The 21160-nt window shown below is 42.4% G+C and overlaps 1 protein-coding gene across 1 annotated transcript in view; it reads right to left on the bottom strand.

Moving 5' to 3' along the window:
- Positions 1–290: 290 nt before the first annotated feature.
- LOC139690491 (uncharacterized) overlaps positions 291–21160 on the bottom strand; it is a 423344-nt gene continuing 402474 nt past the window's right edge. The window contains exons 2-4 of the mRNA XM_071587948.1: positions 18211–19254; positions 17545–17994; positions 291–465 (exon numbers count right to left, since the gene is read on the bottom strand). Coding sequence (XP_071444049.1) covers positions 291–465; positions 17545–17994; positions 18211–19226 — 1641 coding nt within the window. The 5' untranslated portion in view covers positions 19227–19254. The remainder of the gene's footprint in view (positions 466–17544; positions 17995–18210; positions 19255–21160) is intronic.

The following is a 21160-nucleotide window of genomic DNA, read 5'->3' on the forward strand; positions in this document are numbered from 1 at the left end:
TTCTACTGGGGTCGTAGGTTAAGTGTTCGCATTGTTTCTGATGAACTTGGCATGCCTAAAAGTGATGAGCATCGGCTTGTGACCGAAAACACGGGCATGAGAAAGGTGTAAGAAAAGTTTGTACCGCGAATACTCTCGGACGAATTAAAGGAATATCGCACGCGGATCCAACAAGAGCTTCTCCACCATGCAAGTGAGACAATTTCTTGGACAATACACCACCGAACATCTTCCTCTTCCCCCACCTCAAATCCGTACTGGAAGAACGTTAACATGGCTCGGTGGAAGCGTTACAACAGGTCGTGACGAGGGGGCTTTGCGGGTCTCCGGGCGCCGCCTTCCAGGAGGTGTGGAATACCCAATGGCAGTGATGGGAGGACGCACAAGGGTGCTATTTCGAAGACTATTGAGTCAGTACGAGTAAGACAAAGATGCAACCTCTCGCCTGCACTATTCAACGTATACCTGGAAGAGGAAATAACAGAAACACCAGAATTGGGTATCAAGGGAAACAAGGTAAATGGAGAGGAAATCTACATGATCCGGTTTGCAGATTGCAGACATCGCAGTAGTTGCGGCAACGTGAGAGGACCTGCCAGAAACTCTAAGTGCTATGGATCGAATACTGGGGGAATATAATATGAACATCAACAAGAAGAAAACTAAAATCCCTGTGTGTGGAAGAGAGAAGTTGAATGCAGATATCACCATTCGAAAGCTTAAACTAGATCAATTGGAATCCTTCATGTACCTGGGCAGCAGCATAACATGGGATTGAAGAATTTCGACCGGCATCAAGCGAAGAATAACCCAAGCTAAGAACACATTCATGAAGAAGAGGCAATTACTATGGTCAAAGACCGCAAGACTGGAAAGAAGGAAGCGATTCGTCAAGACTTTCGTGTGGAGCATGGCGCTCTATGGTTCCGACACATGGAACATTGGAAAAGTGGACCAGCGAAGAATAGTAGGATTTGGAACATGGTGCTGGAGGACAATGCTGGTGATTAAATGGACAAACAAAGTAAGGAACGAGGAAGCAATTAGATCAGCAGAAGGGGATAGGACCAAATGAAGAAATCTACGGCAAAGAAGAAATAAATGGATTGGACACACATTGAGGCACATTGGATTAATTAGGAATATAATATAAGGAAAAATAGAAGGGAAGATTACACGAGGAAGACCAAGACACATGTGCATAGGACAAAATAAAGAAGGACATAAAACAAAGAAGGTATCAAGGATTGAGAGAATTGACATTAAATAGAGTAGAATGGTCGGCTGCAATCCTAGGATTGAAATTCTGATGATATATATGCGCACATAAACAGTGTATGCATATATATGTATATATAATGCATACATAGTATGCAGAATTGTTCAGTTGCGAGGAGCTGGAATGCTAAATGAAATGCTTTTTGTTTTCTAGTATGTACGTATGTGTATATAATAAATGTGGCTCCGCATGCATTTTGCATACAAATACAGCGAGGAAGCTGGGAATAAATAATTTTTATTTGGAAACGGAGGTTTCTGAAAAGAGATGCGCAAAATCAAATTTTCGTTCTACGGTTTCCTCTATCCGGCGTGTGATATACTAGATAAACATTTCGTGGCGCTTCGAGAGTAACAACATCTCTTTGTAGTAGCGTAAATAATGTATTGATCGATTTTTGAAGAGAAATCAATTAGGGTAAAATCCCATTCAAGTATAGAAATATTTGTTTACTGAGTGTATGTTTACAGATAACTCATAAATCACGTGAGCTCCGGGTATTAAATAAATACCACCGAAAACAACGCGAAAATATATCGAAGCTGGGACAAAAGTCATCCGTACGAAATCCTCTCCTTATTACATAGCCTACATTTTATGCAGAATTTATGCGTTAGCAGTTTCAATTATTGAGGGGTAAAGAATTTTGAATTGAATGAGGTTTTCGTTGAAAACACTTGAAGGCCATTTTTATTTATGAATGGTTTGAAAGTGGAAATATTGTTTTCCGATAACTTATTAGGAACTCATTAAAACATTTCCACTGCATGTTTTTGCCAAGTCACAAACTTTTAATGCGTTTGAACTAAACTTTCTCCAAATATAATTGTTTTGCATAACGGTATTTCAATGCAGTGGTATCGATATTATTTATTATTTACTTATTATTAGGGGTCAAGTATTGATAAATGCCATTCGATACTATACATACGATGCCTGAAGTAATATCTAATAAGCTATTTTCAGGGAATTCGTTTTATTGACAGCATTATGGTGCTGTTTTAAACAGAAGAGCAATTACCTTAGTGCATGCTGCCAAAACTCTCTTCAAATGTACGAGTATAACTAATATTTAATGAATGTACGAATGCAGAATGCAAGAGTGTAACTGATGGGCATAGAATAAGTGCAAATCATTGCTAATTGCCTTAGGAAGTCAGTGAAATAGGAATGGGATGAATATCAATGCAATGAAAACAAACGTTGTGAGTTTTACCATCGGAAGGAGGAGTAAGTCAAGCGTTGAAATTGGAGAGCAAAAACTAGAGAAAGTGAGAAAATTTACCTTTCAAGAGAGCTTGTACAAGGAGGACAATGGGTGCTGATGGAAAAGGTGTCGAGGAAGGATATTAAGCCGAGACTAGTGAAAATTTTGTACGGAGAGTGGTTTTGTACGGCCTAGAAACATGTTCCTGGACGCAAGATTATAGATGTAAATAGTAAGATTTTGTGATACGAGTGTGGAAAAGGAAGGGGATAAATAAAATGGATTGGAATAAAAACAAGCGAAGTAGTAGGCACGGTGAGAGGGGGAGGAGAAAAGATTGCTGGGCGAAATCAAAAAGAGGTATGAAAGGTGGATGCCGAGAACTTTGATTGGGCATGGAATGTTGAAAAAACTGATATAAAGGAAAATTTTAGGCACACGAGTTAGGTTGGGGAAGAATAAAAATTTTGGTCGGAATGGAGGCAGAATGGATGCATGAGAAATTAAAGACGGCCTTACTGTAGTGTGGGGTGCCAGGTTTTGCCCTTCATGCGTGGTTTATTTGCATGATGTCTGGATGCTAAGTTTGTGCCCATTCAAAATCTACATTAAACGGTTGACTATGAAATAGTAAAAACAAATCCCCATTTATAGAAATATTTCGCTATTATTTCTCTCGAGACACCTTTCGTGGTGAATTGGTGGTCCGTTCCTCAGGACACGTAAGAAGTCAAAATGCAGCAGTAATGGCTCCATATCCGCATGTCAGTGGCCTGCCCGTGAGGGATGCTGCAAGAGAAAATGGATCAGAAACGCAAACGAATTGGTGAGGGTTTTTTTTTTGGAACCGAATTATGGTTTCATTCCAACCCGAAAAATATGCCGATGGAACAAGTTAGACTCATATGCGAAGAAATGGGGCGACAGGGTAGTTTTCGCATTCCATTTATTCAGAGAAACTTGATCCTTGAAACCTTATACATTTGAAAGCGTCCCTTATTCTCAGGCGAAATAATGGCTTCAAAGTTCCGAATAAATTACATCCAGGAGTGTACGGGAAGCCGCCCTGGGGGTACTTTGGAGGGCGCATTTCCGGCGACGGAATAATTATATCGTTGAATGTTAGCGGCGAGTGAATTACTGTCCTTGCGGTGTTCTGCTTGCGATGCGAGGACGGACGGAGAAAATACAACGCCGCATACAAGAAGCTTTTTATGTCAGTTAATTTCGTTCTCTGAGGAACAGCGAATACATAGAGGTGGTAATTAGGTGGTATCCATTTATGCTCCGGCACCAAAATGGCCGCCTCCTGCGGACGAAATTGATATCGAGGGAGCGACTCCGCGTGAATGCTAATGGCACTTCCTCGATTTGGGTCAATATCTGTTAACCCGGGGAAATTTCAAGATGCAATTTAATACGAAGAGAGGCGTGATTAAGTGCTTCAGGCTAAAACATGGCTTCTAAGGAGGAAGGATGCCTCGAAATCGAGACATTACTTGAAAATTATTTCGTAAAAATTAATTGTACAGTTGCATCACCGTTAAGAGCGAAAATGGTACACGCTAAAAGATGCCAAATGGACACTTTGACTAAGTTGAGCATTTAATCAAGAAGTAAATATAATTGTTGGGATATTTATAGAACATTGAATCAAAAATGCAAAATATTATAAGCAAAAGGAATTAAATACTGTGTATTGTAAAATAATACCAGGCGCGGAAATTTACCTTTCCTTCAATTTGTCATTTTGTTCGTATATGCACACACGCATATAGATGATATAGAAGCACTCACGAGAGCAATATAACATTTGAACGGCACAATGGGACGCAAAAATTATGTAGATAACATGTAAGGGCACTCACATTTTAGAAAGTTTGAGATTTCGACCTTTTCTGAGGTCTTCTTCAGGTCAGACCTCATTCGGAATCAGATTCTGATAATGACCAACGTGCTGTTGAAACGTCAAAACATATGTGTCAACGTCAACTACATATGTCAGCGCCCTTTCTTTGGTGTGTTTCTGTGTTTAAATCTCTTGACAAATATTTTTATATGCATTTGTGTCGTCGCCGAAGAGCGCTATGTTTCGAAGATACACGCACAAACACAGTATACCTGTGTATATATATATATATATATATATATATATATATATATATATATATCTATATATATATATATATATATATATATATATATATGCATTTGTTTAGTGATTCTACATTCGCTCATTCACTCAAAACGATCAAAACCGGCATATTAACATTTCTTTGTATCATTCATGTAGTATTTCTCTGGCTTCCTCCCGATAAAAATGAAAGCAATAATTTAGACAATTCACTCATACAATTGTGAAGCAGGACAATTCCATTATGTCGAGCTGGGAGGAACGGTTGTAGTTCAGTCACTGAGGGTAGAACAAATCTCATCATTGGGGATTATTATTAAGCTTTGGGGATACCTGAGTTTACGGTGAATGTAACCCGCTGAGAGTAGATGTAAATGAGAATTAATTTAATTCGGTCCCAATAATATAAAAACACCAAGTGTTGTCTGATTATAGAATGCTCTTCCTTTATAAATGAATTGTTTTTTTAACGTATAATTTCAAAAGATTACTACATCAAAGCTGATGTTAGAATAATGTGACAAAAAGAGACTGAAGATGAAGTCGACAGCAGAATATCTATTGAGGTCACATAAACATGCACGTTATTGTTACGGCGTGTTTACACGAATCAATTCATTATGCGGTCCAATACGGAAACACATGAGTATTCAAATTTTGGATAGATGAGCGATATTGTGTATAACATGAGCGACATATCCTACCAAATAGCATAATGCTTCTGTGCGGGCAATTTTTCTCGCAATTTTATGGCTGTGAGATTGAGATTGCCCATTGTCCGCTTATTTTGTTTTATAGTTACTGACCATCATGCATTTAACGTTGTTTACATCGCCTCCAGTGGTTGGTGACTCCTTCCGCAATTGGCTTGTTAAACTTATTTTATTTTTTGGGCTTTTGAAATATTTTGACCCTCGTTTCCACCGGATCATACTCCACAGAGTTCTACCACAGAAAAATCCTCTGTCTAGACTATTCTAAATACATATCTAGAATTCCATTTGAGTAGTGTAGGAGCTGCAGTGTTCCGTACATTCTAAACCAGTGATTGAACTCTTCAAAATATTAAAAATCAATCCGTAAGAGATTAGCAAGCCAATGATCAGGAATTAAAAATTAAGCGCCAAGCTGTATTAGTTATCTACCACAAAATGCATATGCGTGAATACGCACGCGTGGTAGACTTATGCAACCAATGTTGGTGAGAGCGCTCTCAGGGAATTAGGACTGGGAATTAGGATTTTTTTTTGGAAATTTAATTATGCGACTGCGCAAGTCTTCGTGTTTACACATGGTATGTTTGTTCGTAAATATATCCTAAAATCAACCGGAACAATTAATTGGATCGTGCAAACACTCATTTAAAGGTTGAATAAGCCTGAAATTTTTCTTTCAAGATGGAAAATCATGAAGCAATAATATACAATAATATAATGCTATATTTTTCCCTGTAAATTGGCGCTACTTTTGCATGTGAATGATGTTTTAAAATAAATAAACAACTCATTTCCATTGAAAACATAAGCCAGATACAGCATGGAAATGTTGTAACCACATTTTCTCATTGGAATAGACTGACAAACTAGGTGAAATTAAACTAGCATAGCAAAATCAGCCTCGAAGTTTAGTTTTTCCGAAGGTTCTAAATTTAAATCTTAAAACGTGCATTGTGTATTCACATCAAAATAATAAACCGGCAATGCTTCATTGAAAATCGTATTCGGAGCCTGGGAAAAACGGGAAGGGAGAGAAAATACACAATATGCCTGGCGTTTCATAAACAATAAGGTAAAACGGAAATGATTCATGTTTGCGCGAGAAGAGGTAAATAGGATGCTGCAGAATTCATTATGTAACGCAGGTCCAAAAGACCACTAAATGTTCACCGGCTGATTTTGCGCCAACGATACACTTCCACGAATAGCACTTTTGTAGCGAACCAGCCAATGAACAACAATCTCATATCCAGAAATCCTAATTAGTAATATAATTTTGCAGAAAATATCAGGGAACTGAGTGAAAGTAACAAGTGAACAGTATGCAAACAGATTTGAAACAAGGAAAGAAACAACAAAAAACTTAGATGAGAACATAACAGAGATTAGAAAAAAAAATGAATTACATCCACGCTCGAAATGAAACCAAGTAGATCTTATCGCAGTTACAGATTTCATGTGATAGCATTTTCAATTCAGCTCCTGACTTACCTTTTCAGTGATCTCATCATCCACGCAAAAATTACCCATCCCTAAAAACGTATTCAAGTAAAGATGAATTCAGTTTCAGGAACCATACTATAATTGGACGTGGTTCCCAGCTGTGCGACGAAATTCCGGGGGACTAAGAGAACTGAATAATGGAAAAAGATGCGCCACTTTTTTCCTCCAATGCACGCGAATCGAATTCTTCCGACCGTTATCCAAAGAACACTCATACGAAGACAAATGAGATTAGTCTTTTTTCTTCCTGCATCCCACGTTAATTAGCTGAATATTATAGCCCATACCGAGTGAATGACGCATGAATGAAGCAGAGAATGAAAAGGATATGTGGAAGGAGGAAAACAAAGCGTTGCGCGGCTTTTCCCCGCTCGTTTGCAAGGAAATCTCTTTCTGGCATTAATTTGACCTTAATTGGGCGATGATTAATTAAACGCGAGTTGTGGTTGCGTCCACGAGAGGGCACACCCCTCCGAAATGGGGAAAGAGAGGATCTCCGGGACATCATTTTGCGGACATAGGAGGGATTGGGGGGGGAGGGAGGGAGAAGAATTGAAGAGGGCGGCGGAGGATGAACCACGAGAATAAGAGGGGCTGGAATTTGGGATAGTGGGCGACAAAGAGGGTGGTCACCAACTCCTCCGTTACCTCTCTCCGTATCTCTATTTCTTTCCTTTCTTCGACGAAATTTATTTGCATCCACATTCAGGAAATAATTCGCAAATGGATATAACCTCCACCAACAAGGCGTGTGGAATGCATTCAGAGTTCATACACTCTCCCAACCCCCCCCCCCCCTTCTCCCCCCTTACCCTCCCCTCCTACATCGTGTTCGAATTAAAACCAAACCCACCGCTGCACAAAAGAACGGGAAGGGAGGAACAAGGGAGCACGGAGTGTTTTCCGTCCACGAGAGCGCCAATTACAGGCATCCTCCCTCCGCAATCCCCGGCACTAACCGCACGAAATTTTCGCTCCATTCACCCGCTGCGGGGATGGGCGCGTATTACACGTTATTATCGAAACGGGCCGCGATCCAGAGGGCACCGCGACCAAAGTGAAAAAAACACAAACACACACACACAATAAGGGCATCGGGAGCCCACGTGTGAAGATATTTATCCTTACTTATTCGCTTAAACCGCTATCGACATTCTTTCTGTCTTGGTTTTAGCAGTCCATAGTGAAACTCCCCTTGTGGCGAGTCTGTTAATATTTCTTCTAATGAACAATCCTCATGCGTGATTCAATTATTCCTGCATCTGTCGACTAAAAATTGACTAAATCGTTGAGAAGTGTCCCAAGTATTATCCGATGATAAATTGTCTACATGATGATTTTCACTTATCCTCAAGAGCACTGTACGTATTTGCCATCGATATAATTAGGACTCCACATGCACTCTATGAACAAAATGAGACGTGTCTTCTTCCGGTGTATCTCACTTGTTTGCGATACCGCATAAGGATCGCCGTATAACGTTGTGTGACCCGGACAAAGAATCGGACCTTTCTAATTCCCAGAAGGAGTTAATCGATCCGCATGCATTTAACACTTGAGGGATTTCTCCATTCTGCCTAAGATGCTGATTGAGTCATCGGGCTTTTAGTACCACTTTTGGAAAATCAGTAAATTTATGAGTATGCCTTCAAACTTTCCTCTAGGTTTACAAGAGCAACAGTCTATATTTCCCTCTTCCCTAATTTTTTTCCGACAGGGGTCCCAAGGTAATTGCTCTCTCTATTTTATTGAACCATCAATCGTCCATGTACCGAACGCCATTAAAAAGCACTGTTGACACTCCCAGAAGAAAGCCTCGTCTTCTTCTTCTCCTTCCTCATCTTTCGCTGATGTCATAGAGCGGAAAATAATATTTTGTAGTAAACTTTTTACATTGGAATTTAAGCGATTGGTGAATGCATTCTGTATTCGCTACGAGATAACAAATTCTGTGATGGAATTTTCCTTGAAAGTATTTGAAACTTTTAAAATTAAATATAACCTCGAAAAAATTAACTCTTATTCATGATACTTGCTACTACTGCTATAGCTTTAGCCATAATAAATCGGCTCCATAAAACTTGTACATTGGGAGTACTTTTCTACGGATTAGATGCACGAATAATAGGAGCACTGGAAATATTGTGCCAAGAAAGAATGGAAATCCATAGTGTAACAAATGGATTTAGAATTTTGTCCGAATGCCATGTTAGATGGCACAGCATAGGTGGATGATTGTCTTCATTTAGGGGCGAGATTGAGACTACGGAGTATATTCTACCACCCTAACTCCTAAAGGGGAAGCATAAGTGGAGTGAGAATGCCAAAGATGAATCAAAGAAGAATGAAAAGGCGAAATGTATTGAAAAAAATGACAATTCCCTTACATGCCATGAACGGATTCAATCTAAAGTAATTCATCCAATAATTGAAGCAGATTTTGTGATCGAGTTCCAAAGAATAGTAATGGATATTTATATATAGTCACACAAAAACACACACACACATATATATATATGTATATATATGTATATATATATATATATATATATATATATATATATATATATATATATATATATATATATATATATGCATTAACTTGCAAGAAAATATTTTACCCTATTCTCGTCTACCTCAGCTCCACGGGCGCATGATAAAGGGAACAAGGGCACATAATGGAGGGTGATTCGAAATATTTTGTTGAACTCGCTTTCCCCCGCCCTCGTCAAAGAGAGAGAAAGCATCAGAAGCAAATATGGGCGCGGTTTTCCATAAGGATGTGTTTTTACTGGGGCGCTTACGGCGCCGCCATCGCTAACGGCTTTTGTGATTCAAAAGGAACGATAATCACGCGGTAATTGAATGGAAGAGAGGAAGAAATCCTGGCAGATTTCATCGCGCCAAAAATACCGCCAGCACTCAATAGGTAGAAAGATCTCTCTCGGAATGGGAATGGGAGGAGAGCCCCACTGCGGTGAGGGAGGAGGGGAGAGACCAGGGGAATGTGAATGGGAGTGGGGAGGTTGGGGAAGGATCAAAGATTCGGGTATTCGACCGCCCGATGAAATTCATTCGACCAACGTCCGCATGGATCACTGCGAATCACATCCAAATTCGAATCATTCCCATGAGTGGAGATAATAAAGAATTTGGGACGAGTAATTAATTAAAAATATAATTAAAAAGCACGCCCTTAGAGAGTTATCAGCGTAAGGTAGCCGTTTGATACCTGGGAACTTGGAATGCTGGATAAAATTTTGCGAATATTGCCTTTTGATGAATATGACATATAATAACGGAGATATTAATTAAATCCATTAGTGTATTTAAGTAGCATTCATGCAGATTATAAATTTAAAAAAGGATATTTCAATACTTTGTTTAACTGCTTTGTATTGCCCTCAGGTGATTGATAATGCTCTGTATTCTCATAGCCTAATAACGTCATAAATCGTGGGTGTGGGGGGAAGGCATTGAGGGATATGTGGGAGAAGAGAGGGGAGGGGGTTACTGTAATTTGGACGGTGATGCGAAGAGGACGAAGAGAAAGGGCTTTTTTTTTGTTTTGTCCACCAGTGCGTATTTGAAGTCTGGGACCTGAAGGAGAGTGAAGTGGAAGGAGACAAGCTTCCATTAGTCATATATGCGTGTTTCCACTCGAAAGATAACACTATCATCAGTTCTAGGATTTTCATCTTACGCCGACCAGCCCGTAACACTCCACTCAACACTCGTCATCTCCACCGAAACTCTCTTTCCATTCCCATCCAAACATCATGGCTTAAATCATTTAAACTGCGAAGCGTAGAATTTCCAAAAATTCGCGATGCAATTTTCGTTTTTAAAGGAAAAAAAATGCAGTCACAATGAATTTCTACAAGGCTAAGCTGAGCTTTTACCAAAACAAAAATCTGTGTCACAAAAACACCAGTCGAGATATTTTTTTCATAATTAGTCCTCCAAACAAATGCTAATTGAACGAAGAAAAATTTGATGGCTCTCGTGAAACCTTTATCGCATGGCATGAAACTGCTTCTTAATGATGAAAATCTGCAGCAACAATGATCCCTGAAATAATGACTTGAGTTGTGTATTCTTAACCGTCCTTAACAATATCCTGATATAAAGTTTCATAAACAGTGCACCGTTAAATTATTCCGGTGGAAAAATTAGTAATTCATCCACTTACGTTGAATTTTACATATCTCCTGCTCAGGTAAAATGTTTTATCAGTCAAGCACACTCCGGTGGAGGGGAGGAATCGCTCCCGGGATAGCAGCCGCCCCTCAGCCAGCTCGAGGATGTTTACGGAGACTCGAGTGCGACAGGGTCGTTGTCCAGTCTTCGCTCGGGATGAGTCTCTGGGCGCCGCTCGGCCCGATGCACGAGCACAATTCAATAAACGCCCATGCGGATAAAAGTGCTGACGGGTGAGGGGAGAGGGAATGAGGGAGAGGGTGAGAGACAGGGGTACGTGGGCGGGGTGCGAAAGGAGTGTTTATTCGAGTGTAGTGGATATCAGGGTGGTGGGGGGGTGGGGGGGGGGGAAAGATGTGAGACGGAGAGTGCCAATAGCGGAACTGGAGCGAGCAAATTCTACGCGGATGAGCACATCCGGCGATAACTTCACATCCTCGACGCCAACGGCCCAACACCAAGTCAGTGGGATCGCCCACCTCCTTTCGTTTCCCCACCGGCCTCCGCCGCTCCTGCCACTCGCCAACCTATCGCTCGCGGCGCGAATTAAAACTTATTGCTTTGCTTACGTTTTGAAAAGTGTTTGGTTTCAGGAATTCGGTCTCCAATCAACTCCGGGACTTTTCGAGTACCTGTTTCTTTAGATGTGTTCGTAGGTGGGGTCTCGTATACGCAAATATGCGTTTTACTTAAAAATTGATATAACTGGAAACAATTTTTAACCATTGTCCGTATGACCATTTGACCAAGTGGAACATTTAAATACTGCATTTTGTGCACGAATATGCTTTGCTGATGTAAGCAATCAAATATGGAACGCAGAATTCCCTACGCAACCATTTTTATTGAATATTAAAAACTTGAAAGTTATAGATCACGACACAAAACACAGCTATTCTATTGAAAAAATATTCAAGGGAAAAGTACTGACTAGAAACCAAGACGGCGACCAAGAATATTCTACGTTCATATATGAGTAGGGTTATTGGGTGGAAGGATTCTCAATTCCTCGGAGGAACCGAAAAGAATAACTTCAGGCGGAGGTTAGGGCTGCAGCTTCAAGGAACAATCTTTATTAGAAGATGATGGTAATGGCATGAGGTTACTTGTGAAAATAAAATCGAACTGGCTTCTCAGTTAATTTGTATGAAATGAGTTATGGTTATCTGTTAAGGCAGTTCAACCATAATTTCTCTCAAGTGTTCACTAGCTTTATTACGCATCACATTTAAATTGATACCAATAAATACATTTTAAGTTCGTATTTAATGAAAAAGAGTTATTTCAACGTCTATGACCGAGAGAAAAACGCTACAAATACTAAGAGACATAAAAAACTATGGGTTCTCATCAGGGTTTTTTACACCGGTTCGGCTCGTTACACCTCGCCGTGCATGTGCATTTGAAATAAAAACGTTTACGTGCGGACCATTAGACGTCACTAAATGGCTCTATGGTTATATCTGTAGGAAGATGGAGTGATGGATTTATGGGAAAATAAACACACATTTTATTAACAACAGGAGAACAGATTGGCGCAGCAGCAAAGAAACTTTGATTTTTCAAACAAATGGTGGTAAAATATTCGAAATGACATGTAAAAGAGCGATGATAATACACATTGGTGGGACATTGAATTTTGTCAAGCATTATTTGTTGGACAATGCCAAGGAGGATCTAATTTTGGAATCAAGCAGCACAGATAAAAACGCTGTTCATTTCTTGAAGTAATTTTTAAACGAAGCGTCACAATATTATTAATAGCATTGGTTAGGAGCCACTGGAATGATGAAGAGTCCATGCACAACTATACATTTTAGATAATTATTAATCATATTAGGCCACAGCTGACTAAAGAGGAATAACTTAGGCTCCGCATGAATTTTTAGGCGAGAGTAAAAGAACGGCATTTTAAGTGGATGGAGAAGTGCCGAACCGATAGAGAGAAGGAATTATTATGGCAACGCACTATTTGTGAACCTAATACCACGAATGAAATTTCAAACTGATCATATATACAATTTTATTGAAATGCAGTATGTACCTGTCGCTCTAATTACCAATGGTTGGTGGCATTACATCCCCTACCGCATTCTCTCGTGATGGCTCTGCAGAGATGAATGCGTAGGAGTCTTGGGGGCGCACGCACAACTCTCGGTCAGTTTCTTCTCAAGGCTATATAGCCCGTAAAAACGCCGTAATATATGACCATTCCAGTCACGTTCCGAAACCAGTATTTGTTTTCCTAGAATCCGACGTGGTCTGAGGATGCCTTTGTCGTGGCTCGCCCCTCTGAAGACGAAGGTAGGTAATATGATCGGGGATGACGAAAGTTTACGGCAGTACTCTAGTTCATCCTGCTTCCGGGTGCAAGCCGAGTTAGTTAGGTATTAGCAGAGTTATCTTCACCTTAGGAAGGGACGCTGAAATATCTTGACTACACATCCCTATTTCGATTAGCCGAGACCCCAGACTCGTATCTCTCACCCGTACTTTCCAGGAATTCACCCTTATATATATAAATTTATTTAAATGTATATATAGATGGATAGGAAATTCCGTGGTTCAAGTCCCAGTCAAGGAAATATTCTGTGATCTGCTCGATTCTGCCTTCCCCACCTCTCCTATGTTTGCCTTTTGTATTCCTATCGTTTTTCCTAATCCATGTGAATAAATATTTGCAGGCCATATGGCGGATTTTAGTGTTTCAATGTGTGTGTGTATGTGTATATACAGGTATATATGTATATATATACACACACATATATATATATATAATTATATTTTTACACACATATATACAAATACACATACATATGTATGTGTCTATACATACGAGGGTAGGCTGAAAACTGATGCACACATACTTGTAGGCCACAAAAAAAATGACCTTCAGAAGCACTTCTGGTGGCATGTGGAAGTAACACTCCCCCTCAACAAGCATGCGCAGGATTGTGTTCGTTGCATTCTTCCAGTGTATTTTGAGAAGCGGAAGTATGGATACGTGTTCTAGTGCTATGTCAAGGCGAGTTAAACGGCGTTCCGTTATCAAATTTTTAACTGATGAAAAAGTGACTCCTACATTCATTGTGTACAGTTCATTGACGTTTAAAGGTTGTTAATGGTGACGATATTGTTGATATGTTTACTCTTGCAACTTTTGCAGCGCTACCGCGACGAAGAAGACGACTTTCTTTTGAACATTTTGACGGAGGAAGAGTCATGGGTCCACCATTACGACCCGGAAGAGAAAATACAAAGCGCTGAATATCGACACCTGTCTTCTCCTAAGGCGAAAAAGTTCAAAAGATTGTAACCATCCGCAAAAAACTTTTTTGACTGTGTTTTGGGATGCTCACAAAGTTTATGTGACCGATTTTCTGGAACGAGAGGCAGCGGTAAATTTTTCTCAGTATATATAGACTCTAAAATACCTCCGACGTCGAGTTTGTCGCCTTAAAGTCAGCCTGGCGCCAATAATCTTGCAACATGACAACGCTCGTCCACACACCTCGCGCGAAACTGGACAGGCTCTGCGAAAGCTGAAATTTGAACCGATTTCACTCCACTCCACTTCCACTTGCGATTTTTATTTTTTCCTCAACTCAAGAGACACCTCAAGGGTAATCATTACACCTCGGACGATGAGGTGAAGGCAGCCGTCAAGTCCAAGATTCGAGAAAAGTCGGAAGAGTTTTTCAGTGTCGGAATCAAAAAAACTTGTTACACGTTGGGAGAAACGTGTTAGCCTTAACGGTGACTATGTTGAAAAATGAGTCTATGATTTTGAAACTTAACGTACTTTAATGTAGTACTTTTTGCCCGATCTTGCTATTTGTTTTTGTTCGCGCTCTTCAAGTATGTGTGCATTACTTTTCAGCCTACCCTGGTACATACGATTGCAAAAATTTTACAGCTGAATTGAAAATTATTTAGTTTGAGCAAACAAATCAGAAATACGTGGGCCAGAATATCTTGTCCCCCAACAGGCTCAGGCAACAGGCTAGTATGTTTCCCGAGTGTAACTCTTTGTACTATCTTCCAATGAAGTGAACTCATGTGGCGGGACGTGGTATTTGCAATTTTCCTCAAATCTAACAAGTAAATTTAATAAAAACACTTGGATTAAATGTGTATCAAATGATAGTACAATTTATTTTTATGTCATTTGGAGCCCATTTCATTAAACATAGATCGGCCTTTGAGCTCGTAATTTGTAGGCACAGGTACTGTGTTTCAATCTAACCGCAATGACGTGATCGAATCCTGGTGGCAGTGTGCTTCAGTATCCGGTTTCATTCGCTACGCCTTACGAGCAGCTACCCCAAATGTCATAAAATATCCCAACCGAGGGAGGAGAGAGATTGTTGACCCTTAAAACGATATGGTTATGACGGAGGGGATGATCCGTCAGAGCCGTGCTAATTCCCTCCTTAACAATTTAAGCGGATAAAGTCTCGTGAGCGCATTGCATGAGCGGACTGCGCCGGAGATTGTGGGGCGGCAAGGCAATCATGAGTGGACGTGGCGCTGATTGAAGCCCCATGGCTACTCCAATTATTGTGGGGCCATCGCGTGTTGTCGTGGGCTGACCTCTGGACCTTTCGGTCGTTCTCACACAAGAGACACAAAGGCGATGTTCAAAGCATATTTGATCGGCCAAGTTTAGTCAGCTGCGACACAATGCATCGCACACAATACGGCGAGAGGAGTGACAACAGGACATCTCCAAGAAGAAGTCCCTAGGGCTCCAGCGGAGTCGTTTGACACGTGACAGTTCATGGGGCGTTTCAACATTTTGACCCAAAAGTGCACCAAACATACGTAATTGACCTTCTTGTTCATCACGTTTTGATTTCACTCGTGAATCAGATTTAGATACGGATGGATAAGCTTCTAATATAATTTTCAAATGTACTACGAGGCGGATAACCATGGATCGTTCCAAGTTGACATTTATCATTCCTCAAACGACCCCGTAAAAGAATGCCGGAAATTCGACAGCAGCATGAAATATGTTTGAATACGTATAAAAAAAGCACTTTCAGCAGAAACCATTATAATGGAGAAGGCATTCCAGAGATAAAAAAAACCTCTGCTTTTAAAAAAAACCTCTGCTTCGGTTTGGGAAATGAGACCAATATTTGGAATTATCAATTTGTCATTACGACAATTTCACGGAATGACAATTTAGGGAAATTTAAAATTAAAAGTTTATACTATAGCAGGGTACGGATCAATGCAATGAATTTGACAGAGCTGAATCACATGCCGACAGAACGTGGCAAATACCAGGAATTGAGTAATCGCTTAACGATGAAGATTTACGCAATTGGCCTGATGAGAGACAATCTAGCAGCATCACATGCAACCAAAAGGTTCTTAGAATTACATGAAATACACGGGCATGTTAAGCGTTCATTAGCGATCGCTATTCATTTCCCTACTAAATACAAGGTCCACTTGGTTCGTTAATTACATTGGAAAAGCATTCATAGCCACATTACATTGGTTACATTTCCGCAAGCATATCCATGCTGAAAAATGACCTTTGTAGTTGAAATATCCGATGAGATCTTTTGTACATATACTATATTTCATTGACATTAGAATTTATTTTGGAAAGGAAACAAACTATGCAAATTTCACTTGGAAAACCTCATTACCTGGCTTGGTTCCTTGGAAACCAAGCCAGGTAATGAGGACGTTACCTAAAAGCCAGCAAAGCCCAACCGGTCAACGCCCAGCCAACGACACCAGTGACCGACTATGACGCACAGGATACTGCGGAATTTTCGGCTCGTGGACCTCCCCCCTCCCATCCTCTACCAGAACCCTCCCTCCCCCCCTTTCTTCCCCCCCCCCTATTTTTCCTCCTTCTCTCTCCTTACCCAACCCAAACACCCCTCTCTCTCTCAAACCTCCCTCTACACTCTTTTCCCTCCCCCCCTCTCTCCCCTCCCTCTTCCCTTCTCCTCCGCTCCTAAACCCCTACCCCCCCCATTGCTTGTCATATATATAGGATATGTAACTCTGTATAGTCACCTGAAGATGACATTAAGTGTTTGAAACCCGGGTCGTGAATAAATCTCTATTCAAGTGAAATTTGCATAGTTTGTTTCCTTTCCATCATGGATAAATTTCACAGGGTTAACCTTAATACCGTTCGGTTTGTTAGAATTTATTTTGTCATATTAAAATTTTTTTCAGTAAAATAATTTATTTTTTTTGGTCAGGAAACTATGAACTACAAAATTCACAAGGACAAAATGATTTGGAATACATTTATATGATCGCGATCATGACTTCCTAAGAAGAAGAGGGAATACCCTTCAAAATACTGATTTATCCAGATTTTGTTATTTTTTAAATACTCATTTTCAGAAAAATACATTTATAAAGGAAAGAATTGTGAGATAATGAGGGAAGCGTGACCTACTCGTCCACCACTGCCTCAAAGGGTGAAGGCCGAGAGAAACAGCATGGGCAATCGGCGAGAACTCACCAGTGGATGCTGCCGGTGACTGAGGCTGCGGAAGCGGACGCGACGGAGGGGGCGGGGGAGGCGCTCTGCGCCCCGGATCGCCCCTCGCCCCGCTCTCCGGTGTACCTCTTCTCCCGCCCCCGGCCCCCGGAAACCTCGCACATAGGGTTCTCGATGACGTCGCTGCTGCCGCCTCCGGAGCGGGAGGCCGAAGAGGATGGTGCGGACGGCGGGGGGTTGTTGCCTCCGCCGGCCGCCTGCTGCGGCAGTGGGGGCGGAGTGGCCGAGAGGTGGGCCACGTACTCGTCGGGCGCGGTAGTCGAGGACGCCGTGGACGCGCCGGAGGACACCGACGAAGACGAGGAGGGGGGCAAGAGGCGCGGCGGGGGCGTCGAAGGCAGACGCGTCGGAGGCGTCCGGCGGGCCGAGCCCCCCGAGGGAGCGGGCGGCGGCGGCGCGGGCCCCGAGGCCCTGGCGTCGAAGTCGCGCACGGAGCAGCACGCCGCCAGGCAGACGCCGCATCCGCAGGAGCAGCAGGTGGACGAGGCCGCGGCGACGGCGGCCGGCGAGGGCGAGGCGAGGGCCCCGAGGGCCATGGCGTTGCAGAGGGACGAGGAGGAGGAGGATGAGGAGGAGTTGGAGGAGTTGGTGGAGGAGGCGGCGGAGGAGGAGGAAGAAGAGGCGAGCAGGGGGGCCTCGGGGCAGTGGCGGCCGCCCGCGGCGGGGCGGGAGAGGTGATAGCCGGGGGGCGGGGGGCCGGCGCCCGTTGGGGCAGGCGATGGTGGAGGAGCGGGGGCTGGAGGGGGAGTTGGGGGCGGGGCGGGAGGCGGCGGCGGAGGCGTAGGCGCCGGGGGTGGTGGAGGCCCCGACGACCCCGGGGGCTCGTACCGAGAGGAGGCGAGGATGGCGTGGTGGTGGGAGGGCAGGAGGCGGGTGGGGACCTGGGGGAAGTCCTCGAGGCGGCCCACGTGGTGCGGGCCGTGGAGGTGGGGAGGGGCGTGGTGGTGAAGGGTGGCCAAGGGGTGGTGGGGCAAGGTGTGGTGGCTTTGGTAGTGTAGCGGGGGCGGAGGGGGGTGGTGGTGTTGCGGGATGGGGTGATGGAGCGTGTGGTGACCGGAAGGGGAGCTGCCGGAGGGGGAGGGGGTGGGAGAAGGCGCCGATGGGGCGTGGGGGTGGTGCGGAAGGGTGTGGTGACCGCTGACGGGCCGAGATGGGAGCACCCGGCCGTAGGACGGCGAGGGGTGCGGGGCCGCAGAGTGGTGCGGGGAGGGATTGGCGTGGAGGGGGTGGTGGGAGATGGGGTGTAGGTGATGGCCACCATGGTGCCCTCCGCCGTGGTGCTGGCTCGCTTGGTGCGTGTGGTGGTGGTGGACGTAGGGCGGCGTGAGCCTGTAGTGGTGGTGGTAGCCGAGGTCCCTCCTCATGTACGGATCGCCGTTGTTCCCGCCCTTGGCGGCGCCTTGCGCGGGCAGTGGTGACGTGGCGCGCGGCGACGGGTTGGAGGTTGGCGCGGGTGCGGGCGGCGGCGGCGGGGCCGAGGGGTGCTGGTGGAGCGGGTGGTGATGGTGAAGGTGGAGGCTGCCGGAGGTGGAACCGGTGGCGTATTCCGCCGGCGGGGGCGGCCTCCCCACCGGAATGGGGTGCAGGTGGTGAGGCAGGGATGATTGCGCCCTCCGCGCGTACTCGGCCTCCGGAGGCGTCATCCTGCCCGCCAGCCCACTGTCAGGACATCTGCGAGGGAACGAGAGGGAAGAGAGATTTTGAAAATGGTGACTCTTGTTGGTGGAGGATCCTCATCGCCGGAATGTGACTGAATTAAAAAACGTTTAATACACTTTACAGCATGGGAGACAGTGGTATTCTATGCATATGTCTAAGTTTTAAGTACATTTTTGAAACTGTAATGATATGGCTTTATAATATTGTAATGTGCTCAATCGTTTTGTCCCACTCTTCTTTTGAGACCAAAACTGATCTTCTCCTCGGCATTATTTTTTTCTCTTTCCAATACTTTTTGATTATCCAAAGCAATACACACACCCTCACCCCGTTTGACGTCAAAGTTATTTGTGCTCACATACTGCCGCTCTTCCACACAAAAGGGTGTAATCAATATTAATCAAAGTCTTTTGGGTAAATGTTTACCTCATAAATTCCGGGAAGGAGCTCAAAAATACTCTTCCTTCCCTTTTTCCTTAAATTCCATAGCAGTTCCGCAGGGATGTCATCTATTCCCACAGCCATCTCCGATTCCAAATCCGTTTATGTTGTTTCTAGCCCTCATTCAAGTTCCCATCTTAAATTCAAATTCACTGTCCTATCATTTTTAACATTTAATTCCCATTATTTATCCTTATCATTTTTTCGGAACCTTTTCTTCTTCAATTAATGTTTTCACCCATCGCTCATCTAATAGCGTAAATGGAGTCCCCTTTGTTTAATCCTGACGGTTTCTTTACTTTTCTTTCTGAGAGACGACTCATTTCGGGCCCATCTAAAATTCTCCATTTCTTCTCACTGCTCTTTTCACCATCTTTTTCTCTTGTACAATTAGTTCGCTCCTCTAGTTTATTTTTTAGCTCGTTGTATTTTTTTGCCATTTAATTCTTGGTTTACAATTGTGTGGTCCCATAAAAAAGACGCCCATTACCGAAATTTATTTCTGAAGAATGATTTACGAAAGTAAAGTAGAATTACAATCAATATTTCTTGATACATTTTATGCAATAAATTAAAAGCGATAAAACTTGGTTCCATTAAGTAAGTCATAACAGAGATCACCAGTCCCAGTTCTAATGTGTTGATCCAAAACGGTTTTAGCTCAATGTTGACTTTTGATTCGGTAAATGTGCTTTTCCAAAGGAAGAAGAAATTAATAGTCCGGGGTATTGCTTACGGAGATGAAAATATATGCATGATCGATTATCGCAGGCATATCGATCGACCTAATATTCACTGGCGGTGCTTTCATTACATTAAAAGCGTTGACTCTGCTAGGAATTGCACTTGTGATCGAATAAAATAAAGAAGCATCTAAATGAGGCCTGGAATATCTCTGTAATTGAATTTTTTGCGTGCTATATTAATGAAAAAATAATGAAGTAGTCATTGTTTAAGCGTTGAGAAAAAAACAAAGAGGCTAAAAGTTATAATATTTATTTATTGTTCAAAAATAGACGAACGTCAAAAGAATAAGACGGACATTATTAAAATTTCGATTACAATAGTTATTGATTAGAAATCAAAGACGCGTTTGGAGTTTAAATTAAAATTACCTGACTTAAATTTATTTTTATCAAATCAGTTTAAATAGCATAAATCAACCAAAACCTATATTCTATGTAACTTAATCAACTTCAATGTAATAAAATGGCTTCAAATTGGACAATAAGGACTTCAATTGTTCCAAGAGTACGCGATACAATACATTTACATGTTACAAAGGATTACTTTAGGAGACTGTATCCAATTTGTTTTGCTCTCAAATATCAATGCGAGAAAATGTTTTAAACGTATTTAAAAATTAAGTCTAGCCATTAGGTTGACGGTTAATTCAGGTTTGAACCAGGCCTTTTGTGACTGCGCACGTATGTTTTCCTGAAAGCGTCAGCAGGGAAGTACGCACAATTGAGGATTC

Source organism: Hetaerina americana, unplaced genomic scaffold, assembly GCF_022747635.1.
Source record: "Hetaerina americana unplaced genomic scaffold, ioHetAmer1.1.p SCAF_3, whole genome shotgun sequence".
NCBI lineage: Eukaryota > Metazoa > Arthropoda > Insecta > Odonata > Calopterygidae > Hetaerina > Hetaerina americana.